Consider the following 16,296-nt stretch of genomic DNA (forward strand, 5'->3'; position numbering starts at 1 on the left):
ACCCTCATGCCCACTCTATACTTGGTTGGTGTTATTCACACCACAGTGTGCTTCCTGACCCGGGGTGAGGCCACAGCATAGCAAGCTTTTGCTTGTTATCTTGATAAAATTTGGGAGATTATGCTAAAATCTCATGAATGTCCATTACAGTCATTTCTTACAACCTTCAAGGGTCTCATTAGCTCTCATGAAAGCTGCCCTTTTCTTTCTCGTGCATATGCATTTATGGGTTGAGGGAAAAGTGAGAGTTTTGCGCAAACACATGGGAGAAGTGTTAAGGGCGGTTGATTCGGTATTCAAGCCTATGTACGAAAACAACACGTCTGTTTTGCGGTGAAAATGTTCCACCTTTTACAGTAAAATCAGGTATAACCCAGATTAAATGTGTCAATAGAAGAAACTTGGAAAAAACAAAATGGCGTTTGTAACAAACGGAAGTTCGGGAGGAGCATGACGGAATTTGCCACGCCTCCTTCAATCAGACAGGTTATTTATTCGCCTCCTTCAATCAGACAGGTTATTTATTCGGCCTCTATCTGCCGTAGTTGCAGCATCAGTGTGATTTTGCTCGCAACCCACCACCTCCCCTTACGCCTCCCGTCTTCCATAAGTTAAAGAACAAGGGGGTGTATGGCGGAATCCTGCCCGACTCCTGCCTGCGCAGTCGACTCCGGCACGATTCCGCAAATGCCCTTCAGGACCATGGCCAGAGACCTCGCCAAACTTGCTCTTCTATTATGATGTTATGTATTATGCTTTATGTTTGTGCAAATTCAGGAATGTGAACTAGTGAAACCAGTATTCAGAGCACTGCTTCTGTGATTCACCATCCTACTTTGCACCATTTAATTTCCTCCAGTCCCATATGCCACTTATATAGCACATTTCCAACAGTGTAAATGCTGACTTAGTTAATTGAACTACCATCGTTGTTAGACGTACGTGCCAGGTATGAATAAATGGGGCGTCTCACTTAGATTTCGATTTTATGCTTTATTTCATTTGAAACTTTCAAAAGGACCACTTCAATTGGAACACTATTCACTTAATGTGCACCCAAAAGTGAATGTAGCAAAACATGCTACATTCAAATGATTAAAATATTAAATTAAAATCATACATATTGAAGTCACAAATATTAACAACTTTTTGAATCCTCAGAGCAACTGGTCCCAAATGATCAAGACAAAAACTACTGAAGCGGCACACAGGCAATATGCTGAATGGCTGGCTCAATTATTGTACAGGCGTAACTGGCATATGTGGTGCATGATAACTTGGAATCAGTACAACTTATTCAAGCCTTCAGAGCGTCAGACTGGAGACATTCCTCACCCATAAACTAAGCTGAAAGAAAAAGAAGAAATCAAATAAAGAAAAATAATGTGTGGGTGTCTCTGAGGTACGTATAACATTGTCCAGCAACGTCCAAAGATGACCTGGACTATGGAGATGGAGAGTTGAGGACAAAAATATGTTTAAGCTCGTTATCTGTATGTGTGTCTGTGTATGTGTGTGTGTGTGTGTGTGTGTTGTTATGTTTAGAGTTCATCGTCTGTGTGTGTGTGTGTATCTGTGCAGGGATGGGCAGTATTTATGATACATATATTAAAAATACGTATTTCAAATACAAAATAGTATTTTGTACAAATGATATGCACAAATTCATGAACACATGGGGTAATATGTTTATATTACAACCATAACTATAATCATATGAACACAAATGTATGCATTGGTATAGAAAGTAAGTCCAAATATTGTGGCCAAAGCTTAGCAAATATTCAAAAACTTGAATACTAGTTTGTTTTCTGAGCAGGCCTTTGTGTGGCTATATTACCATGGCTCCATGTAAACAATATTGTAAACCAAAACTGCACCCTAAGAAACGTTTTAACTAAAATAAATAAATAAGTCAGTTTTGCCGCCCCCCCACCCCCCGCACCCCCCTCCCTCATTAGGCCAGTCTGAATGCATCAGCGTGAAAACATTACAAATATCATCAGTAAAGATGTTGAGGAATGGGGAACTAACCATTTCTGATCTGAATGGCAATATTGAAATTACTGTTGAAATTGAAATATTAAAAAAAACGCTTCAAACTCATGGCACACTGACATATAATATGGATGAAGTCTCTGACATTGTCAGTGCATGCCTAGAATACGTGAAAATGCTTTAGCTGATACATGGGCCAACTTTTTAAAGCAACACCAAAGCACTTTTCCTCTGTCGCACGCACGCTATTTGTTTATCCAGCACATTTGGAAATAACAATGTCCACAGACAAGCTAGAGTATGTTGCATGATTTTATGAAAGTATGATGTATGATGATAGAGGGCCGCAAAGCGAATGCAGAAGTGTCGTTCCCCCTGTTACGAGTTAATGAACCACTGAAACGATTTTGGAAACATTATTTTAAGGTACAAAAAACTCACAACGTTGGAAGCCAAACTCATAACCGGTTCATCTGTTCCAATTGGATGATCATGTTAATTTGCCTACTGATGATTAAAGTTCTCAAGAAAAATAATCTAATAACTAATACTAAACTATACAAATATGGATAAAATGCCAGGAACTGATTTTACCTGCCATGTAGGACAGGTCCCTTTAAAGAGTATTTTTAGTATTTTGAAAATACAAAAATACAGTATTTTATTTTGATACATACCGTGGCTACTGTATTTTGTAGTTTATTTAGATACACTTAAAATTAGGGTATTTTTGATATTCTATTTTAAAATACATTTTGATGTATTTTCGCCCATCCCTGTGTGTGTGTGTGGTGTGTGTGTGTGTGTGTGTGTGTGTGCATATGCATTCTACACTTCTCTTCTGTCTTCTGTCTCTCCATTGTCCCCTTTGGTTTTGGGCTCCTGCCACCACTCGGCCAGGAAGGACTCCTCGTAATCGCCGATCCTCTCAAACTCCTCGTCCGGCGGGGAGGCCGGTCCAGTCACGTGCTCCTCTGGACTGACTACATCCTGCACACAACACATCCAACAAGCCGCTCAACAGAAGGACCACTAAAAGATGCCCCAAAAGCACAAATCAGCCCCTGAACACCGACCCTTCGTGCTCTACTAAATCCTGCTTTTTTCTAGATTCATACCATATAGATTCAACCGCTGAATAAGCAATACAAATCATACATGTTCTATGAGAGTATGTCTGCAGGATAAACACTGCCAACCCGCTATCTTAATTTCATTTCCAACTTTTAAAAGGACTTCAATTTGGACTCTACTTATATGACAGTGTTTGCAGGATGTAAAGCTGTAAAGTGTAATGACTGAGAGTCTTCCAGAGTCATCAGTGGCAGGTCATGACAGGAGACTTCCTTCTCCCCTCCCACTCAAACGCAAGCTGATTGGGCCCACTGAAGAGAGCTCTCCTCTCCAGCTGGGTCAGGGAATAGGAGTGGTCAAACTGTCCCGCCTAGCGTCAGCATCTCAATGCCACATACCACACTCAAAGGGGGAAACTCACACACACATGCACACTCTCTCTCACACACACAAAAACACATTCACTTTCACTCACTCTCTCTCTCTGGTACACACACAAACAAACACTTCTCCCCTCTCTATAGTAAGCTTTCTCTGCCACAAGTGCTCCTTGCCTTAATTCCCTCCCTTGGAGCCAAGATGTGGTTTCTGTTACCACACTGTTAATCTGTAGGTGTTTAGACTCTAAAGGCAAATGGATTGCGGAGACAGGAAGTTTAGGAAGACATGGAAACCATTTTCTCGCAACAGGCATGAACCACTTGCTAACTTTGCGAAATTGTTCCGTTATCATAAACTATGTTGGACCAGCCAGATTCACAGGCATGGGTTTGTTGGAGCCTGTGATGAAAAAGCACTTTGAAAGTTAAATGGTTATTCATTAAATGGTGTGTGTGTGTGTATTGTGAGTTGCTTTTGTTACCTCGTCATCTGTCTGTAGATAGTTTTGGGCAAACTCCAGCATTTCCTTCTGCTTAGCTGTCTGATTGAAGTAGCGGACAGCCTCCTGCCAATAGCACAAAGCGCGAGCACAAAGACTTCTCAGACATCAACACAAATGAAAGCACTTGGTTTGAAGGACTGTGTGTGTTATTCTCCTCATACACTCTCCTTATAGGCACAGTTTAGATATTTCATACCCAGTGGAAGGAGCTTACACACCAAGCCAACATTTGTCAAAAGGGGTAATTGAAGGCTTTTCACAGGAGCTTTTGTCATGGTGCAGGGATGGAGTGTGTGTGTGTGTGTGTGTGTGTGCGTGTGTGTGTGTGTGTGTGTGTGTGTGTGTGTGTGTGCGTGTCAAAGTCAAGGAATGCTTGACTGAAAACCATTCTGAGTTATGAGATTGCTTAATTGCTACCTTCGCCTGGTGACTGCGTTCACACTAAAATAGGCTTTTCAAATTTGACATTTTATGAGTTTCTTCTGCACATGTCTGAGAGTATGTTTTAAGAGACAGACAGTGACTGAGTGTCTCTCTCTTTGCATGTGTGTGTGTGTTGTCTGTGTATGTGTATCTCTCTCTCGCTCTCTTTCTGCATGTGTGTGTGTGTTGTCTGTGTGTCTGTCTCTCTCTCTCTCTCTCTCTCTCTCTCTTTCTCTCTCTCTCTCCCTCTCTGTGTGTGTGTGTGTGTGACTGAAAGGGTTAGGGAGGGCGAGGCAGACTGACCGGCCGTGGTTTGAAGTGTTCCTCCTCCAGGCCCCACTGCTCTCTGTAGAACTTGTAGTAGACCATATTCTTCTGCATCACTTCATCCGAGGGATCAAAGAGCATGTAGCTGGCGGCACATGGAGCTGCACTGCGGACGTCATTCACTACACAGTAATAGAATAGACACACACACACACACACACACACACACACACACACACACACACACACACACACACAGTAAGTAAGACACAGTTCCATGTCCTGTGTGTGTGTGTGTGTGTGTGTGTGTGTGTGTGTGTGTGTGTGTGTGTGTGTGTGTGCGTGTGTGTGTGTGTGTGCGTGTGTGTGTGTGTGTGTGTCTGTGCATGCATTTATGTATGTGTTTACTGTGTGTGTGTGAGCATGCTATGACAACACTCACGCTTATAATAGGCGAACTGCATGTAGTGATACATGGTAGCGACAAACTTCTCGACGAAAAAGCCTCCGACGTTGGGCGTGAGATTGGCCTCACACTTCACCTTACAGGTCAGCACGTCCACATACAGGTCTACGCAGAGACAGAGGACACACATTGTACACCAGGCACCACGACCAGCGTCAGCAAAAAATGAACACTAAAGTATAAAACTGTCAAGTCTTTTCAGGCCATCGGCCAAAATGTCTGATGCGTCCTCCCAGGATAGCCTTTACAATCCCCGAGCACTGAGTCCTTCCCTCTGTCTGCCACAGAAGAATTTCATCACCGTGGAGTACTGTGCAAGGGCTGCCACAGAACCTTTTCAGACTAAATCGTTTGTAATGTCTGTAATATCAATCCACTTTCAAATAACTGCTGTCTCTTAGTTGACCATCTCAGTTGACCATCACTGGACCCTGAAGCATTACATTTAGCTTAGTTGACCATCTCAGTTGACCATCTCTGGACCCTGAAGCATTACATTTAGCCCAGAGAGTATAATTCAGTAGAGGTGTCCCTTATGGTCCTCTTAGTAATGAGCACTGTCTTATTAAGGTGCTCTCCAGAAAAAAGGCAACTGGACCGCTAAAAAGGTTCTGCTCACCTGCTAAGGTGGGGTAGAAATCCTTGAACTCTGTGACCTCGTATGACCCCTCACAGGCGGCGAGACAGAGGTCATATACTTTCAAATACTCTGTAGCCGCCTGCTCCATGTTAAATGCACTGTTACTGAAATCCCCTGCATTGAACAACTTCACAGCTTTTAGAAAAGCACCCTGAAGAAAACAAAGAGTATAAAGTTAGAGAGAGACAGAAAAAAGTGTGTGTGTGTGTGTCTGTTTTTGTGTGCATTGGGGTGGCCACTGCATTCAGTCCCTCTTTGTATTTGATAACAATGAAGTAATATAGCAATGTATGTGTAGTCTATATGAGGGTGTTTGAATGTGTGTAAATGTGTGTGTGTGTGTGTGTGTGTGTGTGTGTATGAGCATGATAAAAATCTAGACTTAAGACCAAACTACCTCATAGAGTTTCTCCTCATGGTCAATGAGATACTCGTCCACATCGAAGAGACTCTTGTAGTAGTTCATGTTCTTGGTGAGGAGAGGTTCTCCAGGGTTCCTCTGCAGGAACGTGTGGGCGGCTGACACAGCCTTCTCCAGGTAATTCAGCTAGAGGAGGGGGATACAGACACAGATAAAACAGATATAAAATTGTGTTCGTTTGTAGAAGACGTACATTGTGTGTGTGTGTGTGTGAGAGAGAGAGAGAGAGAGAGAGAAAGAGAAAATGACAAAGATTTAAACCTCCAGAACGAATGTCAGCAGTATCAAATTTATAAAAATTAGCAATTATTTATCAAAGTTTATACTGTTTAGAATTTAATCTGATTTGAACAGCTGGTCCAACTCATCAACTATTACTTTAAAAGAGCATAAAGCATGCACAGCTTGCATACAGGCCATAATGGAATCACTCCTGGTCTTACTGTTCAAATCTGATCAAAGTAACATCCCTAATTACCTCCACAGTACACATCTGTGTCCCCCCTCCAAGGGCATAGGTAATACAGAACTACGATAAGCCAAAAGGCTCTATTTAAAAAAAAAAATCACACAGGAGATGCTTCCTGTCAATGTTTTCAAAGTGCTGTCATATCAGGTAGTTTCATCTCTGGTCTAAATGGATGTTCACCAGCAGCAGTGTAATACTTAGTTTTACGGGGCATGTAGTAAGCATGCATTGAACCGCACGCAGAGGGTCATGGGAAGACTGTGTTTTTGCCAGAGCAATATAATTAGGCAAGACCCAAACCAGTAGTTAGGTTTTTTCAACAAGACACTTTGACGAGAGGCAGTGAATGTGAATGCTTCCTGAAGTCAACTTACATAAAGTCATGGTCCCTGTACAGAGAATGGACCATTTGCATAAGAATGCTGATGCCCCTAGGAAAATAACAACCTTGTCAGAGAATTTGAACATGTTGAGCTGATTGGGCCAACTTTCAGACATGGTGTGTTTATATAATAATGTTGCTATCTGAAAGTCTGATTGAACTGAATAACATTAACTTGTATGGATCCGATAACGTTGAATTACGTGTCTGAATCGGCGAGGGCAATGCTGGACCTCAGAGGTTGATGAATGGCAGACCGTTTGAGTTGACTGAACCCCTCTTGGGCAGTGACCAGATGTCTTCCGCATGTGGTGCGCTCAGGAGGCCAAGAGAATGAGCCTTTTGTCCGTATAGTTCTCTGATGTGTGTATTTAGTAGGGGGGTTAGATATTTGAAGGGGCGCAGTCTGGATAGGGGGACGTGGCATCTCCTTGTGCTGAGCTGAGTTCACCTCTCTGTCGGCTAGAGGGCTGTACAGAGTACAGCCAGGAAAACCTCCGCGCACATTTGAAAACCAATATTGCTGATATTGCCCAGCGTACAATGACAAGTGACATTTAATGAACGTATCACAAGCAAACTATTTGTTTATTAGCTTACTATTATAGTGACACATGCATCAGGTAAATATTTTGGAGTGGCCACAGGACTTAGCCTATCCCTTCAAGCAGTTCATCCTTCTCTGCTAATCTACTTTTCCAAGTAGCCCTGCAACTAAGTATTTTTGACACATGAAGGCCCCTATATCTGACCATAATTCAGACTGGGTTATAAACTCCCCTGGCTGGCTATTGACACATCTAAACCAATCCATAAAATCAATGTTGCGAAATGTTAATTGCTGTAGGCCTACCCAAATGCTGTACCCAACAACTCACTCCAAACTAATACACTTTCCTGTTCGCTAATTGTTATAATTCCTCGTAAAGCTCATGGGCACCAGAGTAGCCCCTACCTGGAAATACGCATACTGCATGTACCGGTATGGCTCCCTTCTTTCAAAAGCCTCTAAGGTCACTCTCTTTGGATAGGCTACTGAAAACACCGGGAAGTTCTTCTTGCAGTTTTTAAGGCAGGATGCCCGCTGTAAAAAGTGTCCCATTATCCGAAGACTGGTATCCTGAAAGAGTTCGTCATGGTCCCGGCTGACCTGACTGCAGTTCTGGCTACAGTAGGCTTCGCTGTCCTTTAGAAGTCTGTGTAGCCGTAAACTTAATTCCAGATATTTTATACTCTCCTTCCAGTTCTGAACACCATACTGCTCCAGCGCGTATCCATACGCCGACTCCAGTGGCATCAGCTCCGACTGTGGAAAACTCTTGAAGCTGTACTTCTCATACTGAGCTTGCGCCGGTACGGAAGCAAATAAAATTGTCCATACGCAGACATATAGAGCGATTTCTCTTATGCTGTGGGTAGGAGAGGCCATGTTATGGATTACCGGTAAGATCATCGACTGTCCTTTCCACCAACCATTAAAAAATCTTCTGTGACCAACAATCCAGGTTTTAGCAGTAAGTGTTCATGTCTGTCTGCACGTATGCTGCGCTTTGGCCCGATGTGAATGGGCCGGGAGGCGGGGACGGAAAAGTCTACTAGATTTTTCTACCGTTTTAACGGGAGTTGTGCGGCAGACGGTGATTTGGGGGTTGAAAAGTTTCCCCGGGTCTCAACGCCGCCTATTTACCACGCGTTAAAACACTCCATTGCTGCCTCAATTTTGTATAAACGCCTTGTTGAGCTGACAAAGCATCAGGTAAATTACAGGCAGTAGCATGACATACATATTTTAGGACCGAATATTTAAACCGCCAATCCCATTAAGAGCAGGCCAACTGACGAGAGTAGTTTAGTTTTTAGGCTGCCTGGGGGCGCATTTTGCACGGCCAGTTAAAGCCACCCCCAACTTTACACGTTGAGACTGAAACTTGAATCACACATTTTTCCTTCTCAGGAGAAAAAAATGTGGTCGCTTGCATGTGCGAATTAATGGAGTAATATTCCCCAACATTGAATGAATGACATCCACTTCTTTAATAAAATGTTATGTTTTAAATAAGGAAACAAAGAATGAAATGTCAGTGGTTGGATAGCAAACGTTGGCAAACTCAAATCGAGACTAATCTAGTCCTTGTAGGACCCTGCAGCGATTCACAAGCAGTAGCCCCCATTACTTGCTGTTTGGGCCTTCAATCTCTGATGTCTAACGAACGTTAAACACGAATGCCTCTACCTAAACCTATTGAATAAACTCGCTCAAATACGCTGTAAGTCTTTCTTTCAAATCCAAAAGGCATGTGTAGTCCATTAAAGTTCTGTTTAATATCTACAAAACGGTTCTAAACAACAGCATACGATAAACTAATATGCATGGTTGATATTCATGGTTTCGGGCAGGCAGCGACTTAACACGTTTACAGATTCTTGGGAGAGGGGGAGCAAGTTTGGGGAGAGAGCGAGCCCCCACCGTTCCGTGATGCGTAAAATGGTCAACAGTCTAACAGGCCCTTCATTTTCACCGCCCCTGCAACTGAAGAGAAAATAAAAGTTGAAGCTCCTGCAGAAGACCTTAAACGTCGGAGAAAATAGCTGTTGAGTACACCACAGAAGACGGGACATTTGAAATGGAGCTGAAGTACATGTTGGTTATCGCTGTCATCTCAGTAATCTATGTAAAGTGTGATTCTAGTCCATTGGATGACTTGGTTATTGATCGCTACTCCATACCCGCACTTTGTCCAAGAGAAGTGCAAACCGGGGATTATGTCCGATATCATTTCAATGGAACTCTTCTTGATGGGAAAAAGTTTGAATCGAGGTAAGCTACATTACGCGCTAACCATCGGGTTTAGACCAGATTTCGCAGAAGACAAATTACCGATTTCCAGGCTATTGAGATAATACGAGATTAAAATAACATTATTTCGTTTGCTGCGCACATTCTTGATCTGCGCCCCGGAAATTGGATGCAAGAATCTGACTGTCCTGCATCTCCATGTTATACTTATTTGGTGTTAATTGTAGGCTAGGTTGTGCAAAACCCGATCTGTTGTAGCAATGGTCACAAATGTTTTATATTAAATGTACGGGTGGATTTATTTTGCTTTTATTACCATGTGACCAACCAAGTTCCACAGCGAGGACATCGCAGTGCAGAAGTTTATTCATTGCATAGTCCAAGTGGTAACGTTTTGCGTTAGTGACGCACTTAGGTCATGCATTGTCCTAGCAGTTCTCATATAGTTCTCTCGAAAAGCAGCTCGGATGAGTACTCCTATCAAATCAAAACCGCAGCTTGCCACGCATGCAAACCTCGACCAGTCACAGCGTCAGTAGCTAGAACCAACTTTGCATCTCTCAATACTTTCAGTGATTATAGGGATATACTGTGGATTTGCTATTCCTGCCCCTTACCTCCCCCACTCCTACACCCAAATCGTTGTGTTCAGTCATGATAAAGGTAAACCATTCGTGGGCCAGGTCGGACTGGGTAGCGTGGTGATCACCGGGCTGGATCGGGGCGTGCTGGGAATGTGTGTGAATGAACGCAGGAAGCTCACCATCCCCCCTCATCTGGCTTATGGAGTCCTTGGTGCAGGTAACCGACGACGGATGACATCTTATGTATAACATTTACATTTATTCATTTAGCAGACGCTTTTATCAAAAGCGACTTAAAGTATTAGGCCAATAGGCCTTATTTTTGGAAGAGGACCATGTTAAACACAAGCCTGTTAAGAACCCCGTTTGCAGTGACAATGTTACAGTAGGCTACTTGTCTAAAATTAGTGTTAAGGTTGGGATTGGAGTTCCTTCCCCTCACGCACGATCAGACGCCTTCTCTTCACCCCTTTCTCCAGGTACAGTGATTCCTCCAGACACCACCCTGGTTTTTGACGTTCTCTTGCTGGATTTATGGAACACGGATGACAAGGTCCAAACCATCACCCTCAGCAAGCCTCAAGACTGCAAGCGCAAAGTGGTTTCCACAGACTTCGTTCGGTACCACTACAATGGAACTCTGCTGAATGGAACCTTGTTCGACTCCAGGTGAGTTGGTTAGGTTGGTTATATAATAAAACGGGGAATGAGATATTTGTTCACACTCCTGATTCCAACAGGAATAGGCAAAGTGAAAATATGTGGTGTTATAGCCTAAGGCAGTGGTCGGCAACCTTTTCTCTTGAAAGGGACATTTTTTTGACCAGAAATAAAAATAAATCTGTCTGGGGCCACAAATATATCGGAACCATTTAAAAGAAATCAGTTTAAACATGTTTATCTTTATTAGCCTCAGGCATATGGCATACGCCCCATACTCTGCATATGCTGTATTGTACAGTACAATATGTACTCTAAATGTTAATGTGTTGGGACAGCGTGAAGCTTAATGACTATATGAAATTGTTCCATTTTTAGAGAAAGCCAGGGAGCCGCTAGAGAGGAGCTAGAGGGCCGCAGGTTGCCTAGGCTACCCCAGGCCTAAGGAGATAGGAGAAGGAGATAGCAGTTGCCTTGTGTATTATCCCCAGTTATCCCATTTCATTCAATTGCACCAGCAACTAAAAGTGAACTGACAATTTGAAACAAAAAAAAAATGACATTGTTCCAACCTTATTGGAGATACATTTGATATTTTCCTTCTTAATTATTGTGGTAAATTCACCAAATTCTTTAAATCTGTTGAATTCCTGTGTGGAAAATTCACTAGACTGTTTGGCACATTAACCATATAAGGGAACAACAGTGAATTATAATTGACCATTCAGAAATAGATTACCATTCAGAAATAGATTACCATTGTTGTTTCTCTACAATAGAAAGAAGCAGTTGCGATATAGGCACTTATCTTAGGGTAATTCCCTGGCACATTAACAAGCTTTTTATCTGTATACATATTTGCATAATATCTGAAAAAAAAGTGTGTTTGCAGTGCGTCTGGCCTGGACATTCACTAATAAGAGTGTAAGTGTGTATAAACACCAGCAGGTATGCCTGTTTATACTACTCAAGTGTATGCAGGTTGCTTGTGCAGACATCTGCGTTTGTAATTGCATAATTCAGCTGGTGAGCCAGACTCCTCAAAGAAAGGCTTTGCTTGTCTTTTTGCTCATCCCATGCAGCCATGCCAGAGGGCAGACGTATGACACGTATGTTGGCCAGGGTTACCTGATCAAAGGCATGGACATAGGCCTGCTGGGCATGTGTGTGGGAGAGAGACGGTCCATCATCATCCCCCCATTCCTGGGCTACGAGGACAAGGGATATGGTAACCATGGTTTCTGACCCTTTTCATGCATGTCTGTTTCAATCAGCAACAAATGGTGTTATTTTCAAGTAGCTTCTCTTGTTTTTAAGGATTTTTCTACTTTTTTGAGTCAATTCCTATCAAGTAATCAGTAGCAAATGCTACATTACACATATCCCAAATGAAGGGGTTCAGGTTGTACTGTATAGCCGTTGGTTGCAATTACAGAACATTCACTCTCAGACTTATGCCATTGCCGTGACCCTCCCCTTGTCCAGGTAATCAGATCCCCCCATACGCCTCTCTGATGTTTGATGTGGTGTTGGTTGACCACTTCCATACCAACGACACTGTAGTGTCTGAGATTCTGTATACACCTGAGCTGTGTTCAAGGAAATCGGTGTCAGGCGATTACATCCGCTACCACTACAATGGCACCCTCCAGGATGGGACCCTCTTTGACAGCAGGTAAGCTACTACTGGTGCTGTCATGGTAGAAGAACAGAAAAACATTACTCAGTTATAACATCAGTCAATGTACAATTACTGTCCCCAAGGGGAAACTGGTTTACAGTGAAAGACACAAAGTAACATCTAACCAATAACAGTACATAGCGTCTTTCAAAGCACCCCAAGGTCATTTTACAGAGTAAACACGGCGTAGTCGCCAGCGTTCCCGTGTAACATCTAACCAATAACAGTATGCCAACAACACCAGGGCAGATTTTAGAGGAGGGTGATAGGAGACTCGTCTCCATACAGCTCAAGCACAAGTGAACACACAGAGCACAGTCTCTTCACTGTGCAAAGATCATAAGAAAAGAATGTGACTGTGATTGTAGTGTCTAGTTTAAACTTGCTGTGTGGCCCCAACACCGTCAGCCCGTCAGTGTGGCCCCTGGAGGCAATCAGACAAAAATGCGACTGATAAGGTCCATACTGGCAATGAGTTCATGACTCCATCTCTCACTGTCCTCACTAGCTACCAGCGCAACAGCACGTACAACACGTACATCGGGATGGGCTTCGTGATCCTCGGCATGGACGAGGCTCTGCAGGGAGTGTGTGTCGGAGAGAAGAAAAAGGTCACAATCCCACCTCATTTGGCCTACGGCGAGAAGGGGCTGGGTGAGTGGGAGGAAGTTGAACACTATGCACAACGCACAGGCCATGAACCTCCACTTTGCTTTGTAAACAGCAGTCAGATCTGTTTTCATACATAACTGGTTCAATTCAACATAATTGGTTATTTATATCATGTTTAATCAGCTCACTTTCCTTAATACTCTCTTTTTCTCTCTCTCTCTCTCTCTCTCTCTTTTTCAGAGGGCATGATCCCCGGGTCTGCAGTGCTGATCTTTAACATTCACGTGATCGACTTCCACAATCCCAACGACACTGTGAATATCCAGGTGACCCATAAACCACAGGTCTGTAATCAGACCACCGAAGTCAATGACCTCATCCAGTACCGTTACAACTGCTCTCTCATGGACGACACTCTGCTCTACACCTCGTGAGTTGCCAAACGCCTCGGCTTTCAGCGCACCGTTGCACGCAAACCCACTGGAGGAAAAAATGTGTATGGGCACTCTGTGGTCAGCAGCTCAGATGTGTTAACCAACTAACCAACCATCAGTCTTATCCTCGTGTCCGAGTGAACTTGTGTGTCTCCATCTTGTCTCCCTCCCTCTTGCTGTCCTCTCCATCTCTCCACTCTCCTCTCTGCAGAGATAGTCATAATCTGCCCCCTCGGACCCAGCTGGGGGCTGGCAAGATCATCCAGGGTCTGGACGATGGGCTCCAGGGCATGTGCGTGGGGGAGAAGAGGGTGGTCATCGTGCCCCCTCACCTTGGTCATGGGGAGAGTGGAGGTAAGGCAGGGAGGGCCACAGGGTTAAGAGCAAAGACTGTGGAAAGCCTGGACAGCATGGTGTTAATCACGTACGCTCTGAAGGAATTAAGACAAAATTAGTCGGCCATATTGGCAAAATTTCAGCCAGATTGACTGTGTCTGTGTAGTGTGTGTTTGGAGCCAGACTTTCATAGTAAACAGGAAACTGCTGATGTCCACCCAGAATTGACCATATTTGGCTAGATATCCGCCATTTTAGTTCCCTCTGGTGTTATCACTCACTGCGCTCCCATATTTCCCCTTGGGGATCAATAAAGTATCTATCTATCTATCTATCTATCTATCTATCTCTTGTATTGCACCTAGAAAAACTTGATTTCAGAGGAGTAAACCTTATGTCCAAAAATACACTTTAAATGACCTTTAAAGAGTGCTCATATGCCAGTAACATGATACATATCACCATTAGTGTGTTGCCTGGTTCTTAGCTCCCTCTCTTCTGGTGCTGGTGTGTGTATGTGTGTGTGTGTGTGTGTGTGTGTGTGTGTGTGTGTGAGTAGCCGCCGAGGTGCCCAGCAGTGCGGTCCTGCTGTTTGAGCTAGAACTGCTGGAGCTGCAGAAGGGCATTCCTGACGGCTACCTGTTTGTGTGGCTCGGAGACAGCCCAGACCCACTGTTCCCCGCCATGGACCTAAATAAGGACCAGGAGGTCCCTCTGGAAGAGGTCAGAAACATAAAGTGGACCTTGGCACAAACAATGCCCTCTTTCTTTCTCTCTCACACACACACACACACACACACACACACACACCTTACAGGGGAATAAAGAGAATGTGTGCACACTCACACACACAATATTTACAGTATTCCAGATGAAAAACGAGTCGTCATAATAGATGAGATGCTCATAATTGCTCTTCTTTTGTCTGTCTAGTTTACGGAGTTCATCCAGTCCCAGATTACTGAGGGCAAAGGCCGCATGCGTCCAGGCATCGACGGTGAGGTGGTCATTAAGGACATGTTTGTCAATCAGGATCGTAACAAAGATGGTAAGATCACAGCAGAAGAGCTGAAACTCAAATCAGATGAGGACCCTCCCAAGCACGAAGAACTGTAAAGGAGGACCAATGCAAGTTAAACCACAGAGAGAGATCAGTGGAGAAGGAGAGGAGGCAGAGACTGGGAACCCATACCAGCAAACCCAATTTCACCCAATTCTTGTCTATCAAGTCATTAAACAGAACAACCAGCAACCACTCATTCAGAACCAGAATCCCTTGGTGCACTGCAAATATCCACACGAGGCAAGGTTTGCCTCCAGATATGAAAACGGGTGGCTGAGTATTTTAGACAGGGTATGTGCAATACAAGTTGTTTTTTTAAGTTCCTTGGATTGTCTGACATGTCAAAGAATAAACAAGCTGTTTTTGTAAGTAAATAAAGACTAAATATGTAATGTGGAAATGGTGTTATGACTCAAGTCATACGTACAAGGTTACTTTTTTCTGGCCAGGCCAGCCCTTTCAAAGTTTGGATAGAGAGGTCATTGAACTGTATGAAAACAGTGTATTATCCTGTCCAAAACGGCACAATTGTATGTGCAATTTTTGTAGGTTTTTTTAGTTCATTAAAATTGTTACCCATGGGCACTTCTTTGTTTTTAATAAAGTTGGATTGGTAAATAAGTGCAGCTGTATTTCTTAATTAGCACAATGTTGAAATACATTTTCATGTAAACCACTGCTTAAAAATAAAATTACATATGTATTTTAAGACAGAAGTGGGCAGTTGTCTTCTAAGCTATCAGATCTTTACATTGAGTGTGTAACAGTGCCATCTAGTGGCTGATAAAATATTGTCATACTTACTCCTGATTAGCTCACCTCCAGACTGACATAGAAAATGGGGCCAAGAGGGTCCACCAGTAGTCACATTTTGGTGAGAATTTCTTCCATGACCTAAATGCCCTCCTGAAACTAGTACGTTCCCTAGCATGGAGAGAACAACTTGTTTCATAGTTGAAATTATTTGGAAATGTGCAAAAGAAATTTCTGGCCATTGAGGAAAAAGTTTGTAAACTGAAAGACATGTTTTTTTTTATTACAATTTAAGACACTATAAGTGGTAACTGTGGAAGTTAATACAAAACCACTCTGTTACTCCCCTTCAA

General features: G+C 43.2%; 2 protein-coding genes across 2 annotated transcripts; one reads left to right on the forward strand and one right to left on the reverse strand.

The window, feature by feature from the left end:
• Positions 1 to 1,950: 1,950 nt before the first annotated feature.
• Positions 1,951 to 9,059, reverse strand: p3h4 (prolyl 3-hydroxylase family member 4 (inactive)). The gene is made up of 7 exons (XM_042086419.1): positions 7,979 to 9,059; positions 6,149 to 6,298; positions 5,731 to 5,902; positions 5,088 to 5,216; positions 4,682 to 4,827; positions 3,935 to 4,018; positions 1,951 to 2,988 (listed from the first exon to the last, which is right to left on the reverse strand). Exons 1-7 carry the CDS (start codon positions 8,474 to 8,476, stop codon positions 2,827 to 2,829), a joined length of 1,341 nt encoding a protein of 446 aa, XP_041942353.1. The 5' UTR covers positions 8,477 to 9,059; the 3' UTR covers positions 1,951 to 2,826.
• A 184-nt stretch (positions 9,060 to 9,243) lies between these two features.
• Positions 9,244 to 15,811, forward strand: fkbp10a (FKBP prolyl isomerase 10a). Its single transcript, XM_042086408.1, has 10 exons — positions 9,244 to 9,841; positions 10,473 to 10,621; positions 10,884 to 11,073; positions 12,147 to 12,292; positions 12,550 to 12,739; positions 13,254 to 13,399; positions 13,598 to 13,787; positions 14,003 to 14,145; positions 14,687 to 14,850; positions 15,061 to 15,811. The coding sequence occupies exons 1-10, from the start codon at positions 9,648 to 9,650 to the stop codon at positions 15,241 to 15,243; spliced, it is 1,695 nt and encodes a 564-aa protein (XP_041942342.1). The 5' UTR covers positions 9,244 to 9,647; the 3' UTR covers positions 15,244 to 15,811.
• Positions 15,812 to 16,296: the final 485 nt, after the last annotated feature.

Source organism: Alosa sapidissima, chromosome 3 (assembly GCF_018492685.1).
Source record: "Alosa sapidissima isolate fAloSap1 chromosome 3, fAloSap1.pri, whole genome shotgun sequence".
Taxonomy (NCBI): Eukaryota; Metazoa; Chordata; class Actinopteri; order Clupeiformes; family Clupeidae; genus Alosa; species Alosa sapidissima.

Bases quoted from the DNA above. Each gene is read 5' to 3' on its own strand.
- p3h4 (XM_042086419.1), bottom strand. From the start codon at position 8,476: ATGATCTTACCGGTAATCCATAACATGGCCTCTCCTACCCACAGCATA. The intron at 5,903-6,148 runs GTAGTTTGGTCT...TGTTTTCTTCAG, and splicing joins ATGAGGAGAAACTCTATGAG to GGTGCTTTTCTAAAAGCTGT. The intron at 5,217-5,730 runs GTGAGCAGAACC...GTCTCTGCGTAG, and splicing joins TTTCTACCCCACCTTAGCAG to ACCTGTATGTGGACGTGCTG.
- fkbp10a (XM_042086408.1), top strand. From the start codon at position 9,648: ATGGAGCTGAAGTACATGTTGGTTATCGCTGTCATCTCAGTAATCTAT. The intron at 9,842-10,472 runs GTAAGCTACATT...CGTTGTGTTCAG, and splicing joins GGGAAAAAGTTTGAATCGAG to TCATGATAAAGGTAAACCAT. The intron at 13,400-13,597 runs GTGAGTGGGAGG...TCTCTTTTTCAG, and splicing joins CTACGGCGAGAAGGGGCTGG to AGGGCATGATCCCCGGGTCT.